Below are 19,414 nucleotides of genomic sequence, written 5' to 3'. Positions count from 1 at the left end.
GAAGCAGCGGGATAGAAGCGTTGCGATTAAACCTTAACGCGGACGTGTCTGAGCGAGTGGCAACCGCGCTCATAAGAATTATTTCAATGCCTTCCGATGGAAGCTGCCTAGTCTATTTGACTGCATATTTTTTGTTTGAGTATACTAGTATACAACAATAAAATAGGTTTCGTGAGACTGTAGTAGAGTATGTATATCGTAACAGGAATGATTTAAGTTTGTACTCTAGCGCTACAAACGGGGATCCTTATTGCTTGGAAGAACAGTATCGAGTGAGCATGCTGATGTCAGCAAAGGACTGGTGAATGGGTCCAATGGTAAAATAGAGAAAGTACATTGAGGACGTCGACAACAGCAATAGCGCACGTAAAATAACAATTCAATTTAAACATAATTTAATTTGCGAACTAGAAGCCAAACCAAGTTACAGATATTAAGTAATGAACATATATGTTCAAAGGAAACAATTCTCTATTTGCTTAGCATATTCTACTACTATACACAAATCACAAGGCCTTAACCTTGACGGTGCTCTTTTCGACATAGGCTCCTCTATATTAAGTAAAGAGCAGGCTTACGTTGGCCTCTCTAGAGTTAAAAACTTAGATGGAGTACATCTTATCAATTTAGGTCCAAGTCAAATCAAGACACAAGAGAGCTCTATTGTAGAGTACAGCCGTTTGCGCACATTATACCACCCCTACTAGGGCAAATTAAGTATAAACAGAAAACGCGTAAAAAATATCCGGACACTGAATGGGCAATTCACTCGAACATTTCAGAGGTACCTACAAGAAAAATAAGAACGTATCAAAAAAAGACAATTATACCCCGTAAACATAAGAAAATAGAATAGCTTAACAAAAACCATTTGGTATTAATTTTGTTATTAATAAGTACCTACTAATAATTTATATACAAAAAGTAGTGATATCCCATCAAAAACATAAATGTAAAAATGAGAGCCAAGTTAAATATCATGATATATACCTTGGTCGTTGTCTTCAATGACAAAAGAAGTGAGATCTAAATTTGTGCCAAGTTAAATAGTCCTTTCTGAAATTTATTTATAACTACATAAAATATCATTTCTTCTTATAACTTGGGGTAATATATTGTTGCCTATAGTCTGACTTGGCTAGTTCTCATATACAAATTATATTATAGCCTTCGTAAGTTCTAAGCCTGTTACAAATGAATTATAAACACAAATTAAGCACGCAAATATTCAATGGTACTTGTCTGGATATGAACTCGCAATATCTGGTTAAGATTCATGTTTTCTAGTGACTGGACCATCGCAGCTCTTAATGTACGTTAATACTAACTAAGCAATACTGAGCTGTCCTCAATTCTTCTTAGATGTTCTGAGCTATAATTTGTTATTCTAAACACAAACTACAATTTGTGTTTATAAACATATAAGAACTAGCCAAGTCAGACCTTAGGCAACAATATATTACCCCAAGTTATAAGAAGAAATGATATTTTATGTAGTTATAAATAAATTTCAGAAAGGACTATTTAACTTGGCACAAATTTAGATCTCACTTCTTTTGTCATTGAAGACAACGACCAAGGTATATATCATGATATTTAACTTGGCTCTCATTTTTACATTTATGTTTTTGATGGGATATATTTTATTACCAATAACAACTTCATAAGTGTTTTTCAACACTATATTGTATACATGTACATTATTCATGTATTTGGCTGTATCGTCGGGTAAGGCTGATAAAAATGATATTTTGGTTGTTTCTGTCTCAGTCCCTGGAGTCTGGATGTTATAAGTGTTTACCCGTACCTCATAAGGGACGTAAAGTCGTTGGCCTCCGAATTAACTTTCTCAAATCGTGTCAGAATTGTTATCATAATTATGAGAGAGAAGGACGTGTAATTCAATCCAACCATCATACAATTTTTAAAGGCCGCTTGCAGGATAAAGGTCTCCCCTAATTGGTGTCACACCGGATGGTCCTGCTCCCTTCGTCCTCACGTCGTCCCGTCGTCGTATCCCACCTTCGAAGACATTAAGATAATATAACTAGTCTATTTGAGACCGGAAACATGTTATGATCTTTTTGTTCCAGGTTATTATACTGGTTGCTGGTCGACATCATCAGAAGCAGAGCTATCAACAACTTCCATGACGACCTTCAGACCTATTCCACTGGACAAGTCAAGCCTGAGGAGTAATTTTTCCAGTCCAGTCATAATTTCATTAGGTAAATGAATAAAATTATTTGGCACGAATTTATGAAACTTTGATTTCATGTATGAATAATGATTTTTTTATGCGTTAAGATAATGTAATATTACCGTTACTTTAAAGGTAATATATATATAAATATGTTTTTACTCAAATCTTACCACGTGAGGTTCATATTATGTATATATGCTGTCAAAAATAAGGCAACAAATTATTTTGACCAATATAAATGAACGGTAGAAATTATATGGACAATTGCTGATAACTCTTTGTGTTTGGCATATATCTATTTTGAAGACGTATCTTTTTATTTGTATAGTTAAAAGCCAAATATTTGAATATATTTGCATTCCAATTAAACATTTATAAATTTGAGTTAATAGGAGATTAAAAATAAATAAAAAAATAATATACATAAAATTTAAAATATTTTTATTAGTACCCAAAACGACAGGATATTATACAGATATAAGGCGCCAAATAATATTTAAATTTTAATCTTGGCGCCATCATAATTTACCGTCACAGATGACTTTGTAAAAATGTTATCAAAACTTTTACTGTTTCCCACGACTATAAAAATGTTTTGTATCTAGACCAAACGGTTTTACGTCAAATTAATTATATACATAATTGTAATATGAATAGGAACAGCCAGGAGGCGATCGTTTCATTCCCAAGGTGTGCTATCAAACATAAACTCACTAATTGTATAGTAACCTTTCGCGCACTAGCGTTCCTTAACAATTTTTTTAAATTTCGCAACAGAAGCATTTTGAACGCTTTCTGGGATCCTGTTGTAGAAGCGTATACATTGCCCCACAAAAGAGTTACTGACTCTATGCAGTCGAGTAACAGGAGTAACAAGATTGTGTTTGTTCCTTGTACCAATGTTATGAGAATCACATTTTCTCATAAAAACATAATATTTATCCGTACATACAAAACATTACAGAATATATATTGAGAAGCAACAGTCAATATCTTAATTTCTTTAAATTAATACCTAAATGATTCCTTGGCTCCTAGGTTATAGATTGCGCGAATAGCCCTCTTCTGCAGCACAAATATAGTATGGATAGCGGCTGCGTTACCCCAAAGCATAATACCATAGCCCATTATACTGTGAAAGTAACTGAAATAAACTAGGCGAGCCGTATCAACATCGTTAAATAATCTAATTTTTTGACCGCAAATGTCGCAGAACTCAGTCTACCCGCCAATCCATTTATATGGGGGAGCCACTGTAACTTGGCATATTCTCATATTACACACATACATACATATCGCATATTTATCTAATTATAAATATAAAAAAAATATTCTTCTTCAATTAAAATCTTTGTGTTCTTAATTTAAATTCATTATTATAAAATCTATCGGCATTGTATCGTAACAAAATTGAACTATTAACAACTGTTTTTTTTGTTTTAAATACCTACAGATCTGGCGGTGACTCTAATGACGAAAGGTCAACCATAATGTCTAACATTAAACGTTATACAAACGTTAAAGATAAAAGATATAACCTTGGCATTGTAATGTCTACTTATATGCGTTAAAAGCGACCATATTTTAAAATTATAAAATTCAAGTTTAAGTTTTTTTAATTTATAACATAGAACGAAACTAAGTAAAAATAATAACGGTGGACCGAAATATTTTTTACTAGCTAGCCTACTTTTTCAGTATACGAAGACAATTATTTTATCCATCAATTTCTACAGAAGAATACTGCTTCGATCTATACTAAAATTTGTTTTCTTATTTTTTGTTTGTAGGTAGTTCCCAGAAGTTCTGGAACTAGTGATCCAATTTAAAAAAAAATCACTGGCAAGGAGCTTACTTTATTCCTGATTAAAAAAATGCGGTGCGCGGTTACCTCGTGCATAGTCGGGGCGGATCGCTAGTATTTTATAATATAGTAAAGCTTTCCATACTAAGAAGGTTTAAACAATCCAACTAAGTAATTACACTCGTAAAAACCGGTCGTATCGTTTCGAAAAAAACACATACATACGAGGGTAAACAGAAAATCTCTAACTTTTAAGGAATTAACCCCAAGTTACATTAAATGGCGAGATGACGACCAACTTTCAACAGAATTCAATTTATTTAATACTTTTATTTCTTTGCTAGACAACATTAAAAAACTGGTTATAATATTTACTAACAAGATAATTCATTGAATTTTTTGTACATCAATGTTTGTATTTTCCGTCTAACTACTACATGTTTACAGATGATTAGTAAAAACTTGTTAGAAAAAAAATGAGATGTGTGGACATGTTTATAACGTTCTATGGCTACAGAGTATACTCGGCGTGATACTCATTGTATCAATTGTTTATCTCTACATAGTATAGATATAAATATGGATATAAAGCAAAGTCGGTTCTTGCCGTCTGTAGGTTTTTTAAACAACGCAACGGATTTTAATGCTTACATCAATAAATAGATTGATTGAAGAGGAAGGCTTTTATGTACTAGAATATTATAGTAATGAAAAGCCGTGACCCGAATGGAGCCGGAACGGGTAGTTAGTATTTATAACGATAAAATCTCGAAGTAAATTAATGATTACTTCTATAAACATTACACATCCGGGTGGCCTTTCATCCTTTAAAACTACCCACCGGTTCTCTAGATAAAATATTAACTTAAACTCGTATTAATCTAATTCAATGAGGAATACATATTTAGATCTAATATCTTACTTTTGGCGTGCTTCTTGCCCTTCTAGGGAGAGACTACGTCAATGTCTATATTTACTCTAAATAAATTATACATTGAAATAAAGACTTAGTTCTGAAATATGATCCAAATGTAATCTTGGTAAGTACTAATTTTATTTAGTCCCTTTACCATTCACACGCTGCACGTGCGCTCACCGCTGAATTTACAAAACGTCTTGCAAACATTGGCGTTTTTCCAACAACGTTGTATACCCACCAAATCTATATTTATTCCTGTTCGACAACTCATTTGTGCCACCTTTATACCTCTATGACGTTCATTCGACTGATCAAGCAGAAAATATAATAAAAGGCAAATACCATAAACATTACAGATATTTAATACTTTAATTCAGCATCGGCGGTATTTCTTTTACCTGTTCCTTTATTTCAAATGTTGATAATAAATCTCTTTTCAAGTAAATCGTAAGTCAACAATTTTACCCAAATACTTTTAAAATCTAATATATTATGATTTCTCTCTATATTTAAATAAACATAAAATTTCCTACTATACGTGATCATATGTTACAAAGAGTTTTCAAAGTAACAAATAAACCAAATTCAAGTAGCAGATACGTAGAGCTGTTAAAAGTTAATGAATCGAGAACCCATTTTATAGCCGATTAATTCCTCACGATGTGTTGAGAGCGTGTTATTATATTTTAATATCTTGTATACATTTCGGCGATTGAAAGTAGAATTTATTACTAACGCATAAATACTGGGTGCTTACTCAGAGTGTTATAATATAAAGGTTAACAATAAAAACATATAATACAGATTTTACTTACAATATTTACCTAATTTACATAATATTTTGTAAAATCTGTAAACTTCAATAAGAACATTAATTCTAAATTCAATGTTTATAAATATACGATATCGAAGTAGAAAATGTAAACAAATTTGACCTTGAGTTGACATAACTCAGTCTCACGCTTTACTCAAATTATATAATATATTATTACGTAATAATTATTTATTTATTTAGCCATAAAGGTGCAAGACAAGGTATAAATAAATTATGATAATAATACATGGCAATAACAACTTAATTCTGAAATGTGATCTAAATATAATCTTGGTACTTACCAAAAAGGACTCAGAAAAATAAGTATGTACTTATTTATTTTATGTTCACACATTTATAAAATTCGATTTCCGACCGTAATTGTAATTAAAAATCTGAGGAAAATATGTATATGAATATGCTTTACGTATGAATTCCATATGTATGCATAAGTTTTGAATGTTCATACATATAGAAATATTGGAAAATATTATTTTTATCTATATTTTTTAAAGATAACACTAAAGCTCGTCAATAGCTACGAACTAAGAAACAAAATAGTTGATAAATGGATGAGAAAACGGTAGTTTTTTGTCTTTGGCTATTTATATTCACCGATCAATAAAGGTAAAGCAGATTAGGTTTCGGATGCCTTTCTATAGTAAGATAAGATATTTTATTGACGCTATACCGCCCTTGTACTCAATTATGAGAGTTCATAATGAACATTTAAAAGTAATAATAATAAAGAACTGATAAAATTTAACGCTTTATAATAATCTGAAGAGTTAATTTTGTTTTCATCAAATTACGATTGAAACTTCAAAAATGAAACGCATATTAATAAAAAAAAACTTTTTCAACAACAGTACTTATAATTAAGAAAATTAAATGTTTAGTACAAGTGGAGCGGCCACTTCAATATATAAAATGCAACTAATTAAAGATGGACATACACCAATAAATAGTACATATCTCATAATTCCAACTATTCGTGACGTGATCGGACACAAATATTATTACGTACATAGCTAGCCGTGATGGTCCTATGAATAGAACGTGTTGATGTCAGTGGATCACTGTAATTAAGGATAACTATATCCAACGATGGCAGGTCCAACTCCAGACAAGAACAACCGACAATAAGCGTGCTTAATTTGTTTTGATAATTCAGGCTTTAGCAAAAATGACCGTAAATGTACCGCTACTGACCAGTAGTGGTACATATAGAGACTGATACTTTACATTTAAGATGCGTATAGAATTGAATATTTACCTATTCATATAAATAATTATAAATTAAATGGATCCTAAAATATTTAATAACACTCAGAAGAGACCTCTCACTGCAGTGCTATTCTGAATTTCTAATTCAAGTTGAGTGGATTGCCGTTTAGAAATAAGTTAAATGGGACTTACTATTAAATACACTTCGTCGTGTTTATGTTTTAATTTAGATTATTCATTCCGTTTGACTATTCTAGCATTATGAAGTTCAAACTCGTAATTATTTCTATTGTCTCAATTCAAGAAAAGTAATTCAATAAATTGAAAAATCTAGGGATAGTCATGATTGTTAAATTAATATTAAATAAATTAGTAATATTTGCTGCTTAAGATTTTACTAATATCAGAGATGCGAACATTATTTATATTATTAAAATATTAATTTAAAATCAGAAACAATAACTACATCTTCTTATTACTAACATATCATAGAAAACATAAATTTAACTTACTTAAATTACAGTGTAAAATCCGATCCGACGGGAGAGAGCTTAAACGCAGATCGTCAACGACTTAAAGTCCTAACGGGACGGGAATAAAAACACTGCCTACTTCCAAACTCTGAACTACTTTCTTCACAGAGAGAAGCGAATTTCTTCACAGAGAGAACCACATGACAGAAAAGAAACGAAAACGAAAGCTCGGAATCTACAGCCTTATAAGCTAATAGCAAGAGTAGCGTGTTACATACTAAAATTTTAATTATAAAATCTTAACAATTTAAACAAGTCTACTTAACAACTAAATTTTTGGGAAGAAGTTAGAACACGTGCATCTTAACCGACTGCAACGAAGACATTCCTCTCTTGCTCCATGATGAAAGAAAACATCAGGAGGAAACCTGCATGTGTCTAATTTCAATTCAATTCGGGCTCATGTGTATCCACCACCCCGCATTGGAGCAGAGTGGTGGAATTAGCTCCAAACCTTCTCCTCAAAGAGAGGGGGGGCCTTAGCTAAGCACTGGGACATATACTGCCCGTTAAAATACTGTTTTCTTTTAAATCTTAACAAATATAAACAATAGACAAGTTAACTATTGTAGTCCAATGAAAACTTTTACCGTGTTAGATATAAAATTATATATAACGATATCAATAATATAAACTATTACTAAGTATAGCGGTTGCGCAACGAGGGTCCACTGCAGCGCATCATTTTTTATTTACAAACCTAACTGGTTTGCAAACAAAACCAGTTCCAAATATTGTAGCGCGGACATCCGCCACCGATTTTGGTCAAGCCTTTTTTTACGCTAAATTGTATGAATTTATTCATTGTGGTTCCAATTTTTTATTATCAGTGAATCAATAGTCGGCCGACGAAATTTCAATATTGAAATAAAAAAGAAAACTGTTTCCGTTCACGAAATAAGATAACAATAAAAAAAAACTCTGATCATACTCTGATAATAATTTGAAAAAAAAAAGTATGCAATTATAATTTACAACAAAACAAAACCTTCGAATATAAATATTTTTATTTTATTTATTTCAAAATAAGAACAAATAAATAAGCCTGACATTTATACTAATCTAAATTTGATAAAACAAATAGGAAGGAAAATCCCATTCAGTTAATTAAACACAGCAATTATACGAATATCGAGCAATATATAGGATTTATTTGAGTTTAAACGTTTAAAATAGCATAAATAACAATTTACAGCTACATATTTAACTTGTATAACATTCTCATACTTGGCACACCTTGGCTAAACATTTCAGCTTTTGTTTTGATCAAAAATAACCAACACGATATTACAAATCATAAATGATCAATTCCAACGAATTCGAAATGAATCAGTGTTCTATATAGTTATACCACCATTCATATTTTATTAGTGTTTTTCAAGTGTTGTATCGATATTTTGATATTCTCCAAATAACTGAATGATAAATGAATTTAAAAAAAATACAAGCTACAAGAAAGACCAGAGGTATTCAACATTTTATGAGTATGAATTGGAATGTTTTATATTCTGTCATCATATCATCAATGATCGAGTCAATTGAATGTAATGATCTCCGTGCAGCTGTATAGAACCTTGGACTAGCTCCGACTTATTATGTATTATCAAGCTTCAAGTTGTTACTTCACTGATTATGTAAATAAAGGAAATCGATACTTGTTATTACCTATTTGTAATATCTACATACTTATCTATTTGATATCACACTAAGTTTTAAAATATTTATGTTTTCAATGTATTAAAAACTCATAGCCGATCTAAATTAGCTATAATTATTCATTCAACATTAACTACATGTTTCACAAAAAATATGTACAGTAGTAATGTCAACGTTTTATAGTAGCATCAATTAACACCATAGATGTAAAAATAATGTAAATGTTATGAATTTAAAGTTGTCAATTGTCACGCTTTAAGCAATGAAATAAACGTCGTGTCCAAAACCTAAAATAATATTTATATCGTAAACATACATGTTTGTTTCATGTTACATTTTCACTTTATCTATGACATATTTAAATATGTCAATGTATGTATTCTATCTTCCACGAGACATAAAGTATGAAGAATGTAAACAATGAGCACTCACCGTGTCTTCCAGAGCTTTGAATTCGTTAAATAACCTGTTGTTTTCGAGTTTCTGGTTTAAGGACATCACGTTTGCCGACATCGCTATCATATTAGCGGTGAGCTCATCAACCTCTTCTCGGAGACGAGTAAGTTGTATCTCCCGAACAATTGTAAGGGCCAGTAACCAAACCGCCAAAGCCCCTACGGTCACCCCGAAGACGATGCACCCGTGCCGCCTTCGGTTACCCCTTTCTGTACCCGCATATTGTCGCTCGTAATCTTCACTCATTAAGTTCTTTGATAAGTCCTTCACATCCTTCAATGCTTCCGTCTGGGTGTACATGGTGACAGGCTCGGGTATAAGCGCACGATTTTCGGCCATCACACCCTTGATTGACACTGCACTCGCGATCTGTTACACGATAACAAATAGGAGCAATTAGCCGTTATCGGCCCATTATCGTGTTCTAAGAAGGTCGGTTCGACTTATTGATAATAGAACCACGTGCTGAGAAATATCCGAAAGTCAGGAAGAAATACACGCGTGACCGGCGAGGCGGACTAGAACCGAGTGGAACAAAACGAAGCGAGTCGTGTGGCACGCGGCGCCCGCGCAACGTTGCATACGGCTCGTCAACGCTCAACTATCCGAATGCGGTAATTGGGAAGATTAACCTTCGTAAACACTCATAGTGTAAACAATTGAATAATTAATGACAAACAGTCGTTAGCGTTATAAGTATTCGCTGTGAAAGAATTTCATTATGTTGATATTATGTGGACCTGTACAATGCATACATAATGTCTGCTTATAACGGCATTATCAGCCGGCGCTGCTGTTAATATTAAGTAATAGTTAATAACTGGACGTTTTTCTCTCGTGCTTCATGAATATTCATCGTTTATGCAAGTAGAACAATCTACAATATACTAGCAGTAAAATTTATAAATTATTAAAAAAATATGTTTGTAATTAATTGAAAATAATATTATTAAAATAAAAAGAATAAAATTTGATGAACGATTTTCATTTAATTTAGTGATAAATGGTCTAAATTTATTTGATTTACACAGTTGTAATATAAAAAATTTCATTATTTGCAAACAACAATAGCAATAGCAGTAAGAACCCAAAATGGAATGTTACTTTGCTAAAATTGCAGTCATCAATTCATATTACTTAAGAAGATACCTGACTACTCTTATATAAAAACATTTAAGCTAAAAACTTGCTGCCTTTAACGTCCTTTAGAAAAACGTTACAAATACAATGATAAAAAAATCTAATTAAGCTGTACCTATGTACATAATATTGGCTATATAAGGCAATTGATTTTTTAGGTAACAGTGTTATAATTGTAATTGATGAAAACCAAAATCCTATGAGCCAATAACAATTTGAAAAAATTTAAATGCCAATTGCGTATCGTTATCTAACTGTAATTTGCAAAGTACACCTTCGCATTTCTCAATTTATAAATAACGTCAAAGTAAGATACACTAATGAATAATTTTATAAAAAACATGCAATACAAATTGATATGGAGTCGTGTCTGTCCGTGTAAAGTTTATTACAATATCAATCGTTCGTTTATTTTTTAAATTAATAATGGGAAGCCATCCACCCATAGACATTGGCATGAATGAATTATTAATACATGTGTACCCACAAACCACAATATAACAATACTAAATATTTCGGCGGTATCTTGGCGGTAGAGTGGGTGGTACCTACACCGACTGTCTGACTGAATGTCCATGAGCAATGGTTACCACTTACCATCCGGTTGCCCGTCCGCCAACACATTATCCGCCAGCCTTGCTTATTTTATATAAAAAGCATCGATATTTAAAATGATACTTTCACGTTTTAAAAAATAAAAGACTCAGACTCAGACAGAAGACTCAGATTTGGGTAAAACCTTAAAAAACCTAAAATGTAAATAGTAGAGTACGTTTTAGACATATTAGGCTTGTTAATATAATATTACACCCTTTACTTAACTCCAATACTTATTTTAAGCTTACTGGTAAACACATTACAAACTCTTTCTTTCTTTCTAAAAATAATTAATTATATACTCGTATATTAGCCCACAAAATTAAAGCATTCAAAGAAAACATTCTTAGTTAGTTATAAATAAATCAAATCACTTAAAATATGCAGGTCAAATAATAATCTCTCGCCGTTTGAAGTCAGATTATATATATCTCAAAGCAATTCAAAGTATTTTCTTAATATAATTGATGACGCAGGCGTCAGACAGTTCAAAGATCGCTCCAGTAGATTTCTAGTACGAGAGTGTGACACTATCAGATGCTCCAATTATATACAAGAAACCGTGAACAAAAACTATGACAGAAATGTGATGCTTTAATGTAATATTTTAATGTTACATCATTGTATTACGCTGAATATTTATACTAAGTGTGTTAACACTCAATTACGATCAGGATTGACGTCTTACTGACTGATTCTTGACCCATTAGCCACAGCAGTCATTCTCAAAAGAGACTATATTAGTCCACAATAGTGATATCAGTGCAGAATGCACCTGTGTCTGCGTAATTTATTGCTGTTTCTTTACTCTCATATTCCGATGGGACGGCTAATCCAACACGACCAGACAGATTTCAGACAAACGGAATTCCAGATAAAACCATGATCATTAAAGCCAAAACAAATAATGAAATTGTAAAAACACAGTTGCAAAAACGTGACGTATTTGCAACTGTGTTTTTACAATACATATACATTGATACATATATAACGTGACTTTAAATTAAAAGCAAATAAAATGGTACTTTGATAAATTGAATAATAAATATACGTCATCAATCACGCAAGAGAAATATCTATTTTGATGGTTCAATAAACAAATTTTGTCTAATGGTTTGTTGCAAATGTTTAGTTATGAAAATGGTTTTTAAATTACCAACTAAATTAATATGTTATGTTTTTAAATTGCTATTTATTCATATATTGTAAAATACGTGTAATTTGGTATTTACTGGTCGTATATATATATATACCATATAAGTTACTAGTTGTCGTCCGCGGCTTCGCCCGTGTTTTTGAGTGTTGGTCGTCAAGCCGGAGTTCAAGTTTGCTTCATATAAAATTTAATAAAATTCGGTTTATGTTGTTTGGCAGTGAAAGAGCATCAGATAGACAGAGTTACTTTCGCATTTATACTATTAGTATAGATGTGTTTTGAAAAACTGATTATATCATGTCGGACTAGCAATGCACATACCGCACTGGCCCCTCTAATCTTTATAACTCCCTAACATTTTGTTTTTTTTCTACCATAAAGTAATTTTAAACATAATTACGAGATTTTTTTTACTAGATTACGATGATATGTCTTCATTCTATTCAAATAAAAAAAATATTAGGCGTCAACAATTACATTTAAAATGAATTTTAAAAACTTGTTTCTAAATTTTTGATCTTCGTATAAGCCATCCAGCCGATGTGTATCCCCTACATTGTCTGATGGATAATCCAGTCCTCGTTGCTTTTTCTCAATCTTATAATCTATGAGATGTATTATGTCTGATACATCTGTTCCATTTTACTAAGCTTTTCCTATTCTATTATATATTTTCCTTGTCATAAAATATATGCCCTATATATCTTATGACAAGGAAAAATGATAATAAGGCAGTTAGTAAACTGCATTTCTCTTCTGCACAATGTTAGAGGGCGGGTTATTTTTATGTCCGTTATAGAGATTCTTATTTAACAGACGATACGTTATACTTATCTATATGTATACATTTAATAAAATTGGAGTGTCTGATGTTTGTAATACTAAAATAACCGCGTTTTACTAAATGCATATGCATGTATACACGGTACATATACCTAAATATTTTTTTTTACAATTTTTGTCTGTCTGTCTATCTGTTTGTTCCGGCTAATCTCTGGAACGGCTGGACCGATTTTGACGGGACTTCACTGGCAGATAGCTGATGTAATAAGGAGTAACTTAGGCTACTTTTATTTTAGAATTATATAAAATAATAATAAAGTCACGCTTTTTTATTAAATTCAAATGCGCACGAAGTCGCGGGCACAGCTAGTAATTCATATATATTAACGTGTTATATGTATTTCAAACTACATACAAAGTATGCAGGCTGCAAATGATACAAATTGTTTGGCGACACAATAAGGTTAATTGCTTATTTAGGCTTGTCATTTCGATTAAAATAAACAGGTTTATAAATTTCAATATTTATGTATTCGATGATGTAAGTTACGCGAAAATTAAACGAAATGTGTGCCTTTCCACAGTCTAAAAATAAGTCGTTAATGTGCGTCTACTGACACACATATGCTTAATATTGGATTGATGCTATCCAGCAATACAGTAATGATATTTGTTTCTTTGTCTCGAAGTGAAAATAAAATTATCAATGATTCAAATTAAAAAATGAAAATAAATGTACTTATAATGTTTGAAAAAAAATTGCCGCTCGTAATACATTATTCGTATAAGTTATGTATCATTTGACTGTATTTTGGAATGCAAGAACATTCCCATTACTGCCACAGCGATATCGGAATACTTGTCATTGATGTTTAGAGCCTAAATCAATTCCGTGTTCAATTGGAAGGTCAAAAGGCCAAGGCCAAATTGGCATCGAAAAGACTCGGTGTACTCAGCAATGCAAGTTTGTACGGACTTCACATCAGCCCATTGCCTAAAACTATACTATGCGCAAATTCGGCCTCACATGGAGTACTGCTTTCACCTCTTGACGGGTGCTCCCCAGCATCGTCAATTTTTCTTTTCGACCTGCTTGATCCTTTGACTTTGCGTAGATATGTTAGAGCACTTTGCATATTGTACCATATTTTTCACAGGGAAAATTCGTAGATATTCTTTGAATTAATCCCGGCCGCTGAGTTCCACCGCCGGACATCGGGTTGGAATTCTAAGTTTTATCCGCAACATCTAGATATTTGAAAATCCACAACAGTGCCATTTATAAGGCATTGTCTGACTTGCACAAACACTTTTTGGAACAAGCTTTCGCCCGCGATTTTTCAAATACAGTTAAATAGAAACAGCTCAATAATATATTGCTATTATTATCTTACACTGATATAAAACCACAGAGTATATAGTACCAGCCCGGATGAGCGTGTACAAATCCGAGTGACTTAATGACTTTATCTGTGCCAGTAACGTTGACGTTGAAACAGTATGGTCAATTTCCAAATTAATTATCAGCGTTCTTGCAGTAATAAAAATTACTTAATTGGTTAGCTCTGTATGTAATAATTAATTAGAGATAAAAATTAAATGTGAATCTTTTTTCTGGATTTATGCCCTCTTTTCTTTTGAGGAGAGGGTTTTATTAGAATCCTATTCAACTTGGAAGAACATCCAAGATATACAAAATAACTCACGATTTTGCCTTAACCACGAGCATGAGATTTATAACTATACAAATAAATAAAGTACATGAAAATGACTTGTGCTTGTCGGGTTTGAGCCCGCTATCTTCCATTATCATTTGTTAGCCTTACCTATAGAACACAAACCATCACTCCCGTTTTATCCCCCTCGACGGTTGAATAAAGAACTCCTCAGGACTCAAACTATCTCCATACAAAATTTCATCTAAATCGGTACAGCGGTTTAAGCTTGAATAGGTACCAGCATTTGGTTAGTTAGCTTCAAAATAATTATTATTAATAACAAAATATTTATGTAGAATACAAAGCAGTACAAAGTATTAGATATAATTGTCATTACTCATAAAATACTTATACTTTGAACAACGTACGCAATATATACCGATATCTAAATATAATGTTTGCGGCTTTTGCTAGTCATAAGTTATTTTAACGACGTCATGAATAAGCCAGCACAAAAATATTGACATCACTAGCGTTCAATAATTATATCTGGTCACATTACTGCTTGCGATCATCTGCTCGTCTTAAATCCAATATCAGAGCTCACTCGTTAAATGTAACGATAAGAATATAAAGTACTACTGTTGTGGAGAAAGTCGGATATGTACTGAGTAGTATCTACCAAAGCTTTCTGAAAGAAACTTTTTCCATTGTATTTACCGATTTTTTCCATTGTAATTAACGGTTTTTTATAACATAATTTAGACAATTAAATGGTATTGTCTAGAATAGTAAAACTAATATAGTGATAAAAACATTTATACGACTATGTTTTAATGGTCGTTTCCATATTAGAGGAATTATATTTATAAAGGCTGTATAATAAAATTACTTTGTTGCAACAATTTCCATGAACTTATGATCTTGATGTTTATTGTTACAATATTAATGAATATATTTATAATATAAAAATAAATATTATGTTAAAATAATAGATTATAATTTTTTTAAATCAAATTCCTGTTTTCCTTATTAATTATAATTATTAAAAACAATCGTGATTCTAAAAATAAAATGATTAATTTTTCCGTATCGTAATAGTTATTACTATCTCTTTTATCTTTATGCAATTCTGTTTAATATGCACTTATTGTCTTATCTTTTATAGTCAAGACGTTTTTGATATAAAACTCTTATAAAACTAACTATATATTATAATTGAACAAATTGAGCAAAAATTTAGCCTTGCCAAATAATTTATATCCTTCATCCTTCCGTGCAAAAATATGAAATCAGAATGAAATATTTTGCCAAATAATTCTAGTAAAACTCCTTCGAAGAAAAGCCCACACTAAAAAAACCACTAAAAAAGGATTAACCATATGGATTATTATTTGAGTTATTTTTATTTTGTTATATATGTTAGTGTAAATCTATTTAAATATAGTCATTAAACGTTTTCTATCAGTCGTTATCAAACACAAGTACTCTTAATTTCAGTTTTGTCTCAATCTTATTAATCCGATTTAATCAAAGATTTACGTATTTCCTTAAGCACGGGAATGTAATATTAATCAACTTGGTAACTTTTTAACATAAAACTCGATAACTTTTTTGAACCTGGCACCTTGACATATGCTGTGTTTAACTAATAAAACCTCATTACAAAAATAGTACATTATCGTTTATTATATTGGGTTGAGGAAAAAAATATTTTCGTTTTTTATATACAAATTCAAGATCTTTTAATTTTTTCCTTGTTTTCATTGATAATGTAAACTTTGATGATGTAAATTTTGATATGTTTTCCTTGTTAATTTCCATTTGATTATCATAAACATATATGTGCCGTTTTGTGTTGTAACTAAAATGTATGTAATGATTGAAAACCACACCTTTTCTGTTTATTAATTCCGGCCGTTTTTTCTATTTATGACTCGAGTATCATCAGCTGTTTCAGTAATGATCCGAATCAATGATTTTGCCCATCCATTGAAGCTAATAAACGATGCTTTTCCAATCCCACAATAAACAAAGCAATATATTACATAATAAGTTGTGAGTTAATCCGGGTTACGGTATTGTCAGTGGACCTGCCTTTGACCATGTTCTTTTTCGCAAATTCTTGGCGTTTGTAATCCACATTTAATCAACAGTGATCAAACGGTTCGGTTTCATTATATGTCAATAGAAATAATAATAGAAATATGGCGGGAAACTGTTTTTACTTTTTATTTTCCTGTTATTAAAATGTTATGTATTAAATGGTAAAACAGCCCGATACAAACAATACCACCAAATACTATTTTATACTTAATTGACTGCAATTTTTTATTTATAAAATACGAAAAGACTTTCCGTGAATTTCGCATTTCGCGTTTTTCCAGTTCGGGAAGTAATCCCAGGTGAACGTAATTCTTAAAACTTTTCTCATTATCATAATTATATCAATTTCTCGGTTTATGACAAAATTAGTTACTTCGAATTTTCAGATTAGTATTGCACATTAATTAGGGTAAAATGGTTTTTTTTTACTAGTATTTCCAATCTCTTATATCTTACACATATTAAAATAGGATTTAACAAACAAAATACTTGATATTTTAAGAATTAAAGTAACAATACTATTACTTTGTTAATTTTTAGGAAATTCGACGATAAGATTTACGACGTTATGGTTTTGCATAATTAAAAAATTAAAAAGGACCCTTGCCTTATTATTCTTGAGGTTCTTCTCCTGATATAGACTACGGGCCATATTGTGGGTGCCCACTGCCTACATGTGTTGACATATTTGGTGAGTATCATGTCAAGAGGCAGCTGATAATGAGGCAAGCAAACTTAGCAAATATTTGTCTCTTATTTCAATGTACTAGAATATTGTACCATTTGCATTAAATACACGATACTAAGTAAAAATTTTCTAGGTTTTCACAATGTTTTTCATAGCAACATAATAGAACTTCAACTTTTTAAATGTGATATCAACAATCAATATTCTACTTCTTCCTGATTTATAAAATATCCTTTTTGTTTTTTAACGTCCTCTCGTTTGTAATGATTAAAAATAGAAACTTTGAAACCCATTTGACTAGGTAAAATTATTGCTAGGCATGCAAATGCATTTTTTAATCGTTTATTTATAAATATATTTAATGAAGTTGGTAAACGAAGCGCCTGTTTAATAATTTTAGCAACAAATTTTTCTTGTGTTATTTTGCGGAAACTTTCAATGATATATTGTTTTGAAATTTGTTTTATTAAAATGAAATACTAAAATATCAATATTGATTATTTATTTAAAGTAAAAGTGAAAGTGAAAGTTAACGATATTTTTTTTCACATATCATTCTTGTTATATATTTAGTTGACCGAAACCGATCGTCAGTTTTCAAATACAAGTATAAACGCTATAATACAATAATACGAAATAAAAAAGAAAACCGTTCCAAATTTGCATCTAAAGCACATATAGAAAAATTTAATCGATAAGGGCAGCAGTGTTTCAGCCATTGTTTTATATTCACTACTTAGAAATTGTTTGAATTTGTTTGAATGTTTTAATTCTAGTACTTTATAGTGCAAAGTGTATGTATCTATTAGACGGGATTTCAAATTATGATAATACTATGATAATATTAATATTATTATAGAAATAGTTCCGTTTCATCTGCTTTAAATTTTGTCAACGCTATAATCGGGAATTTAATATTCTTATATAAAAATATTTCCTTACTGATATTATAAAGACAGCAACGCATAATTTTGAGAGTTTATGGATAAAAAATACTAAGCACTTAGCTTTTTATCCTGAAAAATGCATTTTGCCATTTATTAAAGGGATAACTGGCTTGACGAAATAAAACAGGCTAATTTGGAGAACTTAAAAATCGTGTTCACTGAATCCCGGTATGATCGCTAATCAAATGCGTTTTGTTTTGAATAAATCTCGACCGTCATTTATTTCTTATTTCTTGTTGAAGCAATTACAGGATAGTTTTTATGCAATTCTGGTTAATGTGGCATTGATATTAAGCATTGTTTTGTGATTACTTTACACTAAAACGTTTAAGCAGATCGGGATTAAATTTGTTAGAATGCATAGTTCATATGGCAAGTAAAGTTACCCCTGATTACATATATTCCATCCTAGTGTTTGAATATGTGAGTTCGAATACACACGCACATACTCATTGAGGTCGATGTCACCCACCAAAGGTGACTTTATAAAATTCATTTAAATGCTTGTTCTATAATATAACCCAATTTAACCCAAAGGTTAGGATAGGTAAGTTTAGGATTTTTTTAGTATGAAAATTTTCGTTCCTAACTTTAATCGTACAGAATTGTAACTTGTCATGGATTATTCTCATAATACAGGAACATTGACTTAATTTTTTTTGTTTAAACATTTGATAAAACAAGAAGATATTAATATTTGCTACAAACAAATAAGTTTTAAAATATT

At 31.1% G+C, this 19,414-nt stretch overlaps 1 protein-coding gene across 1 annotated transcript in view; it reads right to left on the bottom strand.

The window, feature by feature from the left end:
• Positions 1–10,200, bottom strand: part of LOC125064652 (protein eiger) — a 39,184-nt gene extending 28,984 nt beyond the window's left edge. Inside the window, exon 1 of the mRNA XM_047671815.1 lies at positions 9,589–10,200. Coding sequence (XP_047527771.1) covers positions 9,589–9,951 — 363 coding nt within the window. The 5' untranslated portion in view covers positions 9,952–10,200. The remainder of the gene's footprint in view (positions 1–9,588) is intronic.
• Positions 10,201–19,414: the final 9,214 nt, after the last annotated feature.

Source organism: Vanessa atalanta, chromosome 1 (genome assembly GCF_905147765.1).
Source record: "Vanessa atalanta chromosome 1, ilVanAtal1.2, whole genome shotgun sequence".
NCBI lineage: Eukaryota > Metazoa > Arthropoda > Insecta > Lepidoptera > Nymphalidae > Vanessa > Vanessa atalanta.
Note: the sequence above shows the minus strand (reverse complement) of the source record. Positions and strands in the feature narration are given on the sequence as shown.